A 13698-nucleotide genomic window follows, 5' to 3' on the forward strand; every position below is an offset into this window, starting at 1 on the left:
AAAGATAAGGAAGTTCTTATCCTTACCAGATGCCAAGAAATTAATGTTTTGCCATCTCAAGGATAGACTATTGCAATGCTATTATGCTGGCTGTAATAATACCTGTCTAAAGAGCTTACAGCTTATTCAAAATGCAGCTGCTCACACACACAAAAAATATGAACATATTTCCCCCATCCTAGCATATCTTTACACTGGCTACCTGTTAAAAGCCATTGACTTCAAAATATTACTTATAGTTCTTGGTTGGTGGCCTGCATTGAAAGAGGACACCTCATGAAGACGCTCTTTTGTCTGCTTCTAACAGAAGAAGCACTTATCTATGCTGGCAGCAGCTGCTGCTGAACAAGTGTACAAAGTCCCTCTAGATGGACTTGATGCAGTTGCAGGTGTTGCTGCAGGTTCAGAAGATGGTCTACCACGTCTTTTCTGAAGACACTGAGTCCTGCCTGTTTCACATGATTTCTAGTAGCGAATCTTAGCATGCTGCAGATGATCACTGTTACAGGTGGATTTGTAGCAGTTCCTGTGCCAAACTGCTTTGTTCTGTTGTAAAATAACTGCACTGTAACAATGTAATTGTTGGCTGATCTGTGATCCCCATCTCCATACTCTCTCATGGTCTCTAGTGATGGGTCATTCACCAGTCCACACATATCTGCCACTGGATACATAGCCCAAAATCTGTTTCTTTTAGAATATGTGTGCCATCACCTGACTAACAGAAAGACACACCTCAGAATATAACCTAACTAGACTGTGCCAACATGAACTATGAAAATGTGCTTGCTCAAATGTAGAAGGCTAGGTGGTCACTAATATCACCAACCATGAAGAACAGAGCACTATGTGCTTATTCGATATTCTAAATTCTGTCACTGCCAGCTATCATCAGCCAACTGTCACTGGTAGTCAGGGATGGATTACTGCCCAGGGGCCCAAGGAGTCAGGGAGCCCAAGCCATTGCATGGAATCATTGCCTCAATATCAACACATCATATCAACACATAGGCTATGAATCTGATTGAACTAAAGTATTGGCCATCCCCAAAATGCACCAGAATACAGGAAATCACATCAAATAAATGTTAAAAAATGTCCCCCACAACAATTAGTGGGGGGCCCTTAATACATCTGGGCCCATGGGCCTGAAAGTTCATAATCCGTCCATGCTGGTATCTCTCTTTCTCTCTCTTACACACACACACACCTGTCTGTTTGTCTATCTGATCCTTTACCCTTTCTTTTCTTCACACTTACATAGGCGACGGAAGACCTTACAGACTTCAGCTGGTACTATGTAAAAGTTTATTAAATTTGATTTAACAGAGATCTCTGCACTTTGTGCTCTGAATGGGTGTAGACAAGAACTGACAGAGCAGACTAGGCCTACACTCAAGCACACTAATAGGCATGAATTGCTAGTATTGATATTGAAGTATTATTTTTATATGTGGACAATTTCGAGAATTTTAGGCCAATTTCTTGTTAAAGAGATCAATCATCAGCCTAAAAATGTTTTATAATGTTGTATTGTTTATGTTGCACACTACCTTGTAGAATATCTTTGATTTTTGGCACCAAACCCTATGCTATAATACCAGCAATGTGAGGTTTATGGACAAAACACCAAATTTGACCTTTTTACTGAATTTGACCTTTGATTTGGGTCCTTTAAAACCTTCAAAAAAATGGAGACATTTTTTTTTACTCTTAAGAACCCCTAGAACAAAGATATAATACTCTCCAAAAATTAACATGCGAATTCCACAAGCCCCCAAATTAGACACATAGGCCCCCCTACTACATCTGCTACATTCAATGGAGTATGCACAGTGCACACTGACACGACATTAGGGCATATCGCCTTAAACCCTTTTTTATCTAGATGTTGGCCAGATAGTAGGCTATATATTTCTGTAGTAGGCGTAATAGATAAGCCAGGGATATGGGCCAGATGAACTGCTTCGAACTGCATGATCATGAACGGCCCCTAAATGGACCTGGGACGGATGATTAACGCGTCCGAAATGAATCCGCGGCGGATGCGCTGTTTAATGGGTCCGAAATGATTCCACAGCAGTGATACGCAACCGCCAGACGTCTCGGTGTGCAAGTGGACTTTTTGACCCGTTTCACGGGTCCGTTCTGTAGGCCGCGGTACCTCTGCGGCAGATTGGCTGCGGAGTCAGTTTGCTATCTGGGAAGGTTGTGGTTCTCTCAGTTTCTAAAACAAACTGAAGACAACATTTTCAGCAGGTCAAACCTTACTTAAATAAATCAGGATCCCTAAATAGTCCTATGCAAATCTGCATGGATCATCACTATGTGCATGAGTTCAAGACCATGCAAAAGTCACAAAAACACATGTTTAGTGCTTATTGTGCATTATGCCAGCTATTGTGTTTAGTTCCATTGTCTTTGCACGGGGCTTTTCTCTGTAGTCTGAACATCCTCCAATGGTACAGCAAGGCTGTGTGCAGTGCTCAACCCTCACATCAGTGCTGCTGAATGAGAGCAGTGCGACAGACCACTTTACAGAGGGGAGGTGGGCGTGTTGGGGTACGTGTGTGTTGCATGTGAGTCTATGCGTATGTAAGTGTACAAATGTGTGTGCGGATATATGTGTTTTGGGGTCATATGTGTGGGTATGCGTCTGTTCATATGTTTGTGTGTGTGTTGTATGTGAGTCTTTGTGTATGCGCATGTGTATAAGTGTGTGTGCGGATGTGTGTTTTGGGGTCATATGTGTGGGTATGCGTCTGTTCATGATACGTGTGTCTGTGTTACGTGTGTCTGTGTGTGTGTCTGCCACTCTTCCTTAGAAGCACACAGCTTGGGGTGCCCTCCCCTATAGGCCAAACCCCAACCACAGCACACCTACTCTTGTTACCCCATTGCCCATCATGATTGGGGGGGTGGGGTGGGTGGCAGTCCCTGCTGGTGACTTCAGCTTCCTCCTATGAAACGGCCCCGGCCCCCCCCGCCACGCACACGCATCTGACTCGCTGCACAACAGGATGGGGAATCCCATGGCTGCTGCCTGCTCAAAGGTGAGCTAACCTCCACTTCCTGTCTGACTGTTCCGCTGCGGCTGTTGATCTTCGTTCCCCTCCTCTCTTCTCTCTTTCTCTCCACGCAGCAGTTGTCGCTTCCCTCTCTCTCTGTCTGTGTGTGTGTGTGTGAGAGAGAGAGAGAGTGAGGGTCTGTGTGTGAGTGTATTTGTAAGAGAGAGGAGAGATAGGAAGGGAGTGTGTGTGTGTGTCCGCGCGTGTGTGCAGCATAACCAATGAAGAACCGACAGATCAGCAGGAGACCTCAAATGAGGCGTTGAACACTGACAGACGTGATGAAATGTGTGTGTAATCCGATGCAACGCAACCCGGCTCAGCTCAACGTGCGCGGGCGCTCCGAGGCTGTACACACCCGCCTTCGGTTTACTCTCCTCTTGATGTGGGTCTGCAGAAGCGCGTTTAATCTTCTTTATAAGGATCATTTGAAGACAAATCAATTCCCCAATGCCAACGCGTTGTGAACTCACCTCTGTGCAATAGTGCAGTCTTATGTCTAAGTATGTGGGTGAACTAGGCCAGTAACCTGGAGCAAATGTTGTTTGTTTAAAGGCTCCCCCAAAGGAATTCACACCAGATCCACACACTGTACAGAAACTATCCTCCTCATACCAGACAGCAAATATAATTCTTATTGAATACATGTAGATGCAAAGGGGCAGTCCTAGATTCTCAGTAAATTGAGTAAAATTCTCATGTTCATCTGGCTGTCTCTCTAGTAGTGTGTGTGTCAACATGGAGACTGCACCTTCATATACTTATATAGTCATATATAGTCATAACTCTGGCCTTGTACTGTTCTTTGTTCTTTTGGTCCTAATTATGTTGACTCCACAGACTGTATAAGGAGGACGGTGGATGAATTGAACTGGCATCAAAAATCAGCCACAAGTCCACAGAGCCAAGCTGATGGACTGACTAACGGACAGGATTGGCACGATGTCTCATCTATATCCAGGATTGCGGAGCTGGAGCAGAGTATTAGTTCACTCAGAATTGGTCCAGGAATGTTGAAAAGCAGAATGGCAGACACAGCCAGAAAACACAGGGTTCCAGCTATAGGTTTGATTTAACAGCAGGAGTAAACGTATACGCTCTTGTTTTTTCTCTGTTTTTTTCTCCAAGGCCTGTCATCCTAATTTCTTTCTTACAAACAATCACTTAGGTAGCAAGACTGACTCAGATGATTCATTATAATTTCATACACAGACTCTCCTGCACTCCCCGTAAATTATTTTTAATGAAATTAAACCTCAATCTCCCAACTGCCAGCTATGTTCTTCAGGTACAACAGGAACTTTTGTTCATATGGTCTGGGACTGCCCTGGTGTGAGAGATTTTTGGAGTATGGTCTCCAATAAGATGTCCATAGTACTTGAGCATACCATCCCTTGTTCCCCAACTATCTTATTGCTTAGTGATTTTACTGGTCTAGACCTGTCTTTGATGCACCAACGCAGGTTCCTGGTAGGCCTAACTGCTGCCAAAAAGCTTATAGCTCAGAGATGGAAAGCACCTCATGATCTGTCTTATCAACACTGGGTAAATACAGTTATAGATCTGGCTAGGCTGGAGAAATCAGTGGCCATTATGCATGGTGCTCAGGTTAAAAACATTCATTTATGGTCATCCTTTATTGACATTATGTTGGGATAGTAGTCATGGTCTTATGTCCCCTTTCTGCTTACTCTTCCTTTTTCATCTTTTATCTTAATTTGACTAATTTTGTCAACTTTGTTGAGCTGTATCAGATAACCGAATCTCTTTCTTTTTGGGCGGGGGCGGGAGGAGCAAGACCTGGGGATGGGGGGAGTGAATGTGGTTGAATGCTGTATGTTGTTTTATTTGATGTGTGTTGTCTTATTTGTTGTCTTAGATGTATTTCAGTTTGTTTGTGTGTTTGTTGTATGAAGCAAAATACAATAAAAAATTGATCACAAAAAAAGGTAGCAAGACTGCGTGGAAAACAGATTATTTTGAAATGAAGCAGAAAAATTAGATGCATTTCATAACAAGGCTTAAAAATTAATATATAACCATTAATCCTCCCTCTTAAGTTATTAAGATGGCTTCACATCATTGACTTGAACGTAGTAGGGATTTTATTGCTTAGTTAATTAGAATGGGTGGTTGTACATGGTGGTAATCTACAGTCTTTTTGAATCATTTTGTTAAATTAATGCATTTTCACTGCGCCTGACATCTGGTGCTTCCAGAGCATCTTCTCATAGTCCTCATTATCTTTGATTACCAATTCGGCGCACACAGTCCCTAATTAGCGTTTATTTTGTCCAGTTTATTTTGTCCAAGAGAAACTTGAGATGAAGTGTGTTGTTCCTGTCTGGCCACTAGCTGCTCACTGACAGAGTCTCAGAGGCAGCTACAATGGAGGCATTGTTTTAGAAGCTGCCCTCCTCACTCACACACAAAACCAAGCAAGCCACCAATGCACACACACACACACACAAATGTACACACACACACACACACACACACACAAGGCACCTTTCACCACACCATTAGTTTGGTTACTCATGTGTTTAGAACATTCACATCCTCTGGGGAAGTCGAAGTCGTGATCGTGCTCTCGTCGACTGGGACTGACAAGATCCGTGTGATCAAAAGGAAAAAACTCCAAGAGAACCGGAGAGTAAAAGGGAAACAGACTTCCCCTAGAGATTACAACACACACACACACACACACACACACACACACACACACACACACAACATAACCAGCATGCCGCAGGGCCACTTCAGCCAGAGTGCTTCCTTTTATTAATTTACTTATTAGAGTATTGGTTGAGTTTTTTCTCACAATGCAAGTGTAAAATAAAACGAACTCTTTACACCGCGCGGTCAGTGTGGGAAAGCAGCAAGACCACCAACACATACCGTACTGTGACCGTAAAGCGGCGTCCTCGCAAGGACTTCTTACAGGCCAACACCTCAGTAATCCACGTAAACATCTTCTCAGAAAGGGGGGGGGGGGGGGGGTTACAGAAAGGGTTAGAAAGGGTTACACAGGAAAAAAATAAACAAACAAATAAAACATACAAACAAATGAAACACACATCCTACAAAAAAAAGTGTCCGTTCCTTAGGGAAGTGGACCACTGTCGGCCGTTGTGTGATTTGCTGGTCTTCATTGTGACTCTTCATCTCAGCGCAGGTGGGGGGAGGGGGGTTTAGATTCGAGTCGCTGGTTATTATGGGGGGGGGGGGGGGGGGGCATTGCGGGTGGATCAGAGGTGTGTATTTCCATTGGTTTGCGTAATAGTAGAAACAGGATAGAAGGAAACAAAACACACATACACACACACACACATACACACTCCCAGATGATAATATTACACGTGTAATAATGATAATCATAATAATAATTATAATTGTAATAACAATAACAACAATAATAATAATAAAGCTTTTTATGACCTTACCAACATTCAGTGTATTGGAAAATACAATCCCAATCTACTCTTTGTATACATCACACTGTATAAAAAAAGCTTTCAAGTCAACAAGGAACAAAAAGATCATTATTTTTTTCTTTCTTTTCTTTTTTTTTCCACAGAGGGGAGAACATCAGGAGTCGGGAGGGTGCATTGGGGATAATGGGTGGGGTGGACTGGGTGGGTGTGCTTTGACAGGTCCTGGGGTGCTGAGGTGTGTGTTTGGGGGTTGGGTGGGGGTGGTGGTGGTTGGTGATGGTGGCGGGCAGTCTATGTGGCGTAGCGCTTGGTCCACTGTTTAGCTATCCTGTCGTGTTCGGCTCTGTTGGTTAGGTACTGTGTGGCGATGCTCCCAACCAGTGGGTCCGCTGTGGAACAGAGAAAAAAGAGAGAGAGAGAGAAGGAGAGGGAGATATATTTTCATTTAGTTAATTCTCCCATCAGAAACATCTTTTTTTATCCCTTTGCTGTTTAAAGATGCTGCAAGAGAGAGAAAAGCCTCTTGATCTCCAGCAGTCAACGAGACTGTAAAAGAACAATCTCTTTCAACCGTCTGTCTCACAATCTCGACACTCATGGAACACACACACACACACATAAGAGACATTGTGTCTGTTCTCTTTGAGTCAAGCCAAGAGGCCCTCACCATGGCGACGGTGACAGTATCAAGGTGTACCAGCCTCAAGAGCACTCAGGCTGGGTGTGGTGAGGGGCTATGAGGGTATGTGTGTGTGTGGGGGGAGAGCATGTGTGTGTAAAGGCCTTTTGTTTTAGAGGTGGCAGAGAGATGTAAAAAAGGCTGCTGGCTGCTTCTGACAATACTTGTGACAATAGCCAGAGGGCTTCATTACTGTCACGGCATTCTTCTCCTCTGTTAATGAGCAGCAAGTCATTGATCCCTCCTGCGTGGATGGACGATGCCTTCAGGGGAAATGGGAAGGTAAGGTAGGTGTGTGTAGGTGTGTGTGTGTGTGTGTGTGTGTGTGTGTGTGTGTGTGTGTGTGTGTGTGTGTGTGTGTGTGTGTGTGTGTGTGTGTGAGACAGTTGGGGGTGAGGGGGGGTTGGTTGGTTAGGGGGGAGGGGCAGAGGGGGCACGTGTGTGTGTGTGTGTGTGTGTGTGTGTATGAGAGAAAAGACAGTGTCTCTGTGTGTGTGTGTTTGTCTCTGTGTTTGTGTGTGTGTGTGTGTGTGTGTGTGTGTGCATTGGGTGGAGACCTGAGTGGCATTCTGTATAGCGGTATGAGTGAGGCAGAATTCTACTACTAGATAAGCCAGACACACACACACACACACACACACACACACACACACACAGTAGGGCATGGAGTGATAAGAGCACAGATAGCACAGAGAATGATGCCTTCACTTGATGCCTTCACTTGATGCATTCACTTGATAACAGGTCAGACATCAGGTCAAGTGCTGCTGCTGCTGTTGCAGCACCTCGTCCTGAAATGGCCCCCACCACACCCCACACTGCCCAACACACATTCAGCACACCTCCACAAATAATTCATAAAATGCCACACATATATCATCACACACACACACAAACACACACACACACTCACACACAGAGACCCACAGGGAAGGAGAGAGAGAGACCCACAGGGAGGGAAGGAGAGGTTTAAGGTTTAACACTTCTTTATTAAACCTATTAAGCCATTGTCATACTCTTTTACAGAGTTACATCATTACAACACCCCAAAACAAAACCCTCAACCACAAAGCTTATACCCTCCCACCTTAAAATAGAGATAAAAGGAAACACACACACACACACACACACACACAGCAATCTTTCATCAAGCTGCAGGTTGAAAGAGGCGTCAACTTTTTATTAACCACAATATGCAAAGCTGGTGCATCTTCACTAAATCTGCTTGACATCCTTTAAGCGTTGGATCTCTGAGGGGGGAGGAAGGGGAGTCCAACAGCCTCATCTGTTCTTTTCCTCTCTTCCTTGCCATCCTCTTTCCTTTTCATCAAATGTTCTGTCTTTCTTTCTCTCTCTTCCTCTCTCTTTCTCATCTTTTCCTCTAATTTTCAGTCTCTCCATCTTTACTGTGCTCTGCCATCCTTCTTCCTTTTCTTTCTCTCTCTCTCTTTCTCTGTCCTCTCTCTTTCTCTTTCTCTGTCCTTTCTCTCTCTCCCTCTCTCCCTCCCTCCCACACTAAAAGCTTTATAACACGATCACTATGCATTAACCACCACCAGTCACACAGCGTGTGGGCCATCAATAGGGTGTCAAAAAAGCCAGCTGTGCCATTTATGGAATTAATCTAACTGGAATTAGTCCAAGTCAAACATCCCACTGAGGCATAGAGCATGAAACATGCAAACCAGGGGGCCAGTGCTCGTTTCTCTCCCACTCCTACACACACACACACACACACACACACATTAGAGAGGCCACATTCAATTGACATCTCCACTGTAATGAGCTGGGGATGTCCCTGAAATATTAGTGGTCATTAATGGGGTTATTTTAGCTGCACTGCCCAGGTGCTATATTGATTACCATGCTCCGTTTGGGACTTGCCTTCGTTTATAGGGAACGCTACAAGTTGTGCACGCAATACAAATTCTTTATTGCCTACAGGGGGTGGGGTATGTTGCTGTGAAGCCCGTAAGTGGCATAAACAGGTCAGAATATGGGTGATTTTATTTTTCAGCATTGGCTGTACAGTGTGCATTTCTGCAGACACCACTGTGGTCTAGGGTAGTAGCTTAAGGATTACATTTCAACTTAAAGTTCACTGGTCCAGTTGTCAGGTGCTCCACCACGACTGCTCAGTTTGAATGCTGTTTATATGTCATTCGGCTGGATTGGGCTGGATTACCAATTCTCACAGCCGTTTTACATTTGACAGCGGTGTCAAGTTTGAATGTGCGACTATGTTTACATTTGTTTGCGTATATGTGTGGGGAGGTGTGTGTGTGTGCATGTGTGTATGTGTGTATCTGTATTTCTTTGTTGTGTGTGTGTGTGTGTGTGTGTGTGTGTGTGTGTGTGTGTGCGTTGCTTACCGGGGTTGCAGTCTGTGAGTAGGGAGCAGATGGACAGCAGCACCTTGGAGATGGTGAGGGCGGGACTCCAGTTGTCCTTCAGGATGTCCAAGCAGATCACACCTTGGCTGTTGATGTTGCAGTGGTAGATTCTTGTGCGGAACGTCACCTGGGAAATCACATCCGGAGAGAGAGAGAGAGAGAGAGAGAGAGAGAGAGAGAGAGAGAGAGAGAGAGAGAGAGATTAAGAAATATGCATCCCAAAAGCTGTCAAACGGATCCAGTTGTTCTCATGGAGATTTGGGGTATTAATGCACTACCCCATTGAGTGAGGAAGCAGATGGAGACATGTACAGAAAATGCAAAGTGACTTGGCACAGGTGTTGGGCATAATGATTAAACACACACACACACACACACACACACACACACACACACACACACACACACACACACACACACACACAAATGCATATACACACAAAAACAAGTGCATGCACACAAACACTGGCACACACAGAGTAGCAAATAAACTGCCAACCCCACCTACACACCCACACACCCCCACACACACACTAAAGTGATTAAGCTGTTTCAGGAATGCCACCTCCTTTGTTCGATCTGTTAGTTTAACATAGCGGGCATACCATTCCTATCATAACATTGCATAACGCTGCCGCAGTACAAGTTTTTCCTCCGGGGAGAAAAAAAAGATCAATATTTATTATGCAAATATTAGTCCTTGACAGTCAGCATTTCGTTAAGGGGTAAATGCATTTCCTCTTATTAGTCTCTTCGTTGGAGGAGAACAAAAGGCAAACTGGAAAGATAGAAAAGAAGAAAAGAAAGAAAGGAGCTCTTAGTTGTCATCATGTTTAGAAGAGCTTCCCCCCTGCTCCATGCCAACACAAACAGTAAACAACTCCGCTGAATAAATCCCTAACTTCCTCTTCAGCTCACCGAGTGATGGACAGATAACTGCTCTGCTGGCGAAGGGATAACCACCTTCAGTAATGCACTCCCTTTCTCTCACTTTTCTCCCTCTTCCTGGCCTTACACACACACCCTCCCGCTCACGGGGGCTGCCAGAACATTTATAGGAATGCCTTTGTGAACCCAGGCAAGCCATTCTCTGTTTGTGTCCATTTGTCTGTGTCTGTGTGTGTGTGTGTGTGTGTGCATGAGTCTATATATATATATATGTATGTGTGTGTGTGTGTGTGTGTGTGTGTGTGTATATGAGTCTATATATATATATATATATATATATATGTGTGTGTGTGTGTGTGTGTGTGTGTGTCTGTGCCTCTAGGAGAGAGAATCGACGAGTGGAGTTCTTTAGCTTTAAATGTAAAATGTAAATGCTAAAACTTAAAAAGAAAGGGAGAGAGAAAAGGAGAGAAAGAGAAAGGTAGATAGAGAGAGTGTGCGATAGTGAGCGAGGGAGAGAGAGATGGCAATAGGCTAATGTTACCTACTGACAGCATAACAATATATTCTACGTCTCCACAACGTAGGCATTCTGGCAAAAACATTGGCAGCCCCCCAGGTTCTATTTTGGAACATTACTTTTCACAAGTTGACAAACTGCTCAGATGCAAATATACAGCAAATGAGCCTGTGCCATCAATTCTACCCTTTGGCTACACTGCTGGAACATAGAACCTCCAATTTTGTGCAGGCTGAAGGGGGAAAAGAACAGAGAGAGAGACAGAGAAAGACATACAGACAGATACTGGAAAGATACTGGGAGAGAAAAAGGGATAGCGAGAGAGAGAGAGAGAGAGAGAGAGAGAGAGAGAGAGAGAGCGCAATCATACAAGCGTAAAATCCTCTGCCTGGAGACATAACGACATCATTAGGGAACGACCATTGACCTCAGCTGAATGTGCACAGCGCAGCGGCTGAAGCCGAAGCATTGGTGGAGGAGTGCTGGTGAAGGTCTGGATCTCTGAATGACTTCCACATGATGAGGAAGAGGAGGAGAAAGGAGAGGGAAGGGACCCACTCCTCCCCCACCATGCTGGCCCATAGTCTCCAAGCCCCAACATTCCACCACTGGGACACAGACTAACGCTAATCATCAGCCCCCGCTCTGGAAACAGCCTTGGGCTGCGCTTCCCAAAAGCTTCATTGTGCTCTGACTGGGCCCAAGACCGAAGTGTAGAGTCTTCCCAGCTTTGGGTTTTTTTTTTGTGAATCTAACTCTCTTTCTTTCTCTCTCTCTCTTTCTGAAGCCACATTCCGACTTACGCTTTTCATTCCGAACGCATTGCTTGTCGCCTCAAAAGTTGAGATTAGTTTCACTTTCTCGTGCGCTGTTCCACGCCAACAATGTTTTCGCCTGTAATCGTATAAATTGCTGGATTTCCGTAACATTCCATGGACCCTCACTGCTGCATCGTAGTTGGTCTCTTCCTGTCTGAACGTGTCTTTACGGTCAGGGTTATCTAGCATCATTAGCGGTATTGTTAGGGTTATCTTGGTTAGAGTTATCTGACGTTGATAAAGATTGCATTTGTGAAGTAGGCATTAGGTCATACAGATGTAGGACAATGACATGTTTAAGTAGCCATTATGTCTCTGTGGGCCTTTTTCAGCAGGAAACATTTTTTTCCATCACTCTCTCTCTCTCTCTCTCTTTCTGTGTGTGTGTGTGTGTGTGTGTGTGTGTGTCTGTCTATGTGTGTGTGTGTCTGTGTGTGTTTGTGTGTGTGTGTGTATGTCTATGTGTGTGTGTATGTGTGTGTGTGTGTGTGTGTGTCTCTGTGTGTGTGTGTGTCTGTGTGTGTGTGTGTGTCTGTGTGTGTGTGTGTGTGTGTATGCGAGTGAGTGAGTGAGAAAGAGAGAGCATTGACATTAGTGAATGGGACCACTGCCAGCTTCACGTCAGCAGTTCAGGTGTGCCACCCCTACAGCCTGGCACAGAGTTGGCACACCCCCTTATCAGCACAGCATGCAACCCAACATGGCAACCAAGCATCTCTCCCTAGTACCCCCCCATCCCATAATTTTCCCTTCCCTTTAATCTTTTTTTCTTGCAAGTGCTGCTATGCTGTTGGTAATTGGCTTTGGCCACAGTGTAATAACAATCTTTACATAAATGGCCACTCCTAGCTATGCTGAAGCCACTCTCTTTTGTTCTACACTTCTTCTCTTCTCTTCTCTTCTCTTCTCTTCTCTTCTCTTCTACACCTCTTCTCTTCTCTCCTCCCATCCCTCTCTCCTCTTTGCTAAAGGAAGCTCTGAGTGTATTGTGTAGAAGCCCATAGACCCATAAGACAACGGAAGAGTCTGCAGGAATCTGCATCTGATTCATCCAAAGTACCGCGGGTGAGTTGACACAGACAAGATCCTCCAAGCCCTCATGCTCCAGTGTTTGCTTTAGTAGCGGGGTTGTTGGATTGGGTCTGAGAGGAGCTGGGTAGTTAGGAGATCAGATAGAAAAGGAGGTTAGGAGGTAGAAAAGTGATACACTGTGACAGAACAAGTGAAAGTGGAAGGGAGAAAGAAAGCAAGTAAAGCTTTCATGCTGCCAGGAACAGTCATGAAAAACAGACTCTCTCTGTGTGTGTGTGTGTGTGTGTGGGGTGGGGTGGGGGGGTGGGGGTGTGTGTGTTGTGTGTGCACCTGTGGAGTGTGTGACCTGAGGAAGTGCACCTCTTGCTTCCTGCTTCTCATTTTTCCAGCGCAGCATCAGACACAACACCCGCAGCAGCAGCTGATTTTGTTCTCTTCATATGAAAGGAGCTTTGTACAAACACCGACACGCAACATCAAAAGACCTCGCAGATACTATATGCCTTTTATAGAACATCGCATAACATCGCATGACACACCACCGCTCCACTGGAGATCCGACACGTCAAGCGTCATGTGCAAAATGCGTGTTTTTGTACAGTGTTTGGGTTTCAGACGTTTTAGAAGTTTGTGGTTGCATCTAATCTCGATGTGGATTTCCTGTGCATGAACTGTATTCAGTCTAGTGTGAAATCTCAATGAGAGAATTGAAAGGGGAGATGCCTTCTGCAATCCACACGAAAGCTGAGCTGGAGGATTTCATGGGAAACAAAACCATCATATTTCAGTCCCACACAAGAGGACTAAAAATCGTTCTGTATATTAGCTGCAGCTGATCCTCTAGATGTTCCACTTTCCCACATCAC

General features: G+C 44.7%; 1 protein-coding gene across 1 annotated transcript in view; it reads right to left on the minus strand.

Annotated features, from left to right (window-relative positions):
- Positions 1–5823: 5823 nt before the first annotated feature.
- The window catches only part of LOC121696067 (ubiquitin-conjugating enzyme E2 E2-like), a 49418-nt gene continuing 41543 nt past the window's right edge, over positions 5824–13698 (minus strand). The window contains exons 5-6 of the mRNA XM_042077385.1: positions 9554–9701; positions 5824–6891 (exon numbers count right to left, since the gene is read on the minus strand). Coding sequence (XP_041933319.1) covers positions 6794–6891; positions 9554–9701 — 246 coding nt within the window. The 3' untranslated portion in view covers positions 5824–6793. The remainder of the gene's footprint in view (positions 6892–9553; positions 9702–13698) is intronic.

Source organism: Alosa sapidissima, chromosome 21, assembly GCF_018492685.1.
Source record: "Alosa sapidissima isolate fAloSap1 chromosome 21, fAloSap1.pri, whole genome shotgun sequence".
Lineage (NCBI taxonomy): Eukaryota > Metazoa > Chordata > Actinopteri > Clupeiformes > Clupeidae > Alosa > Alosa sapidissima.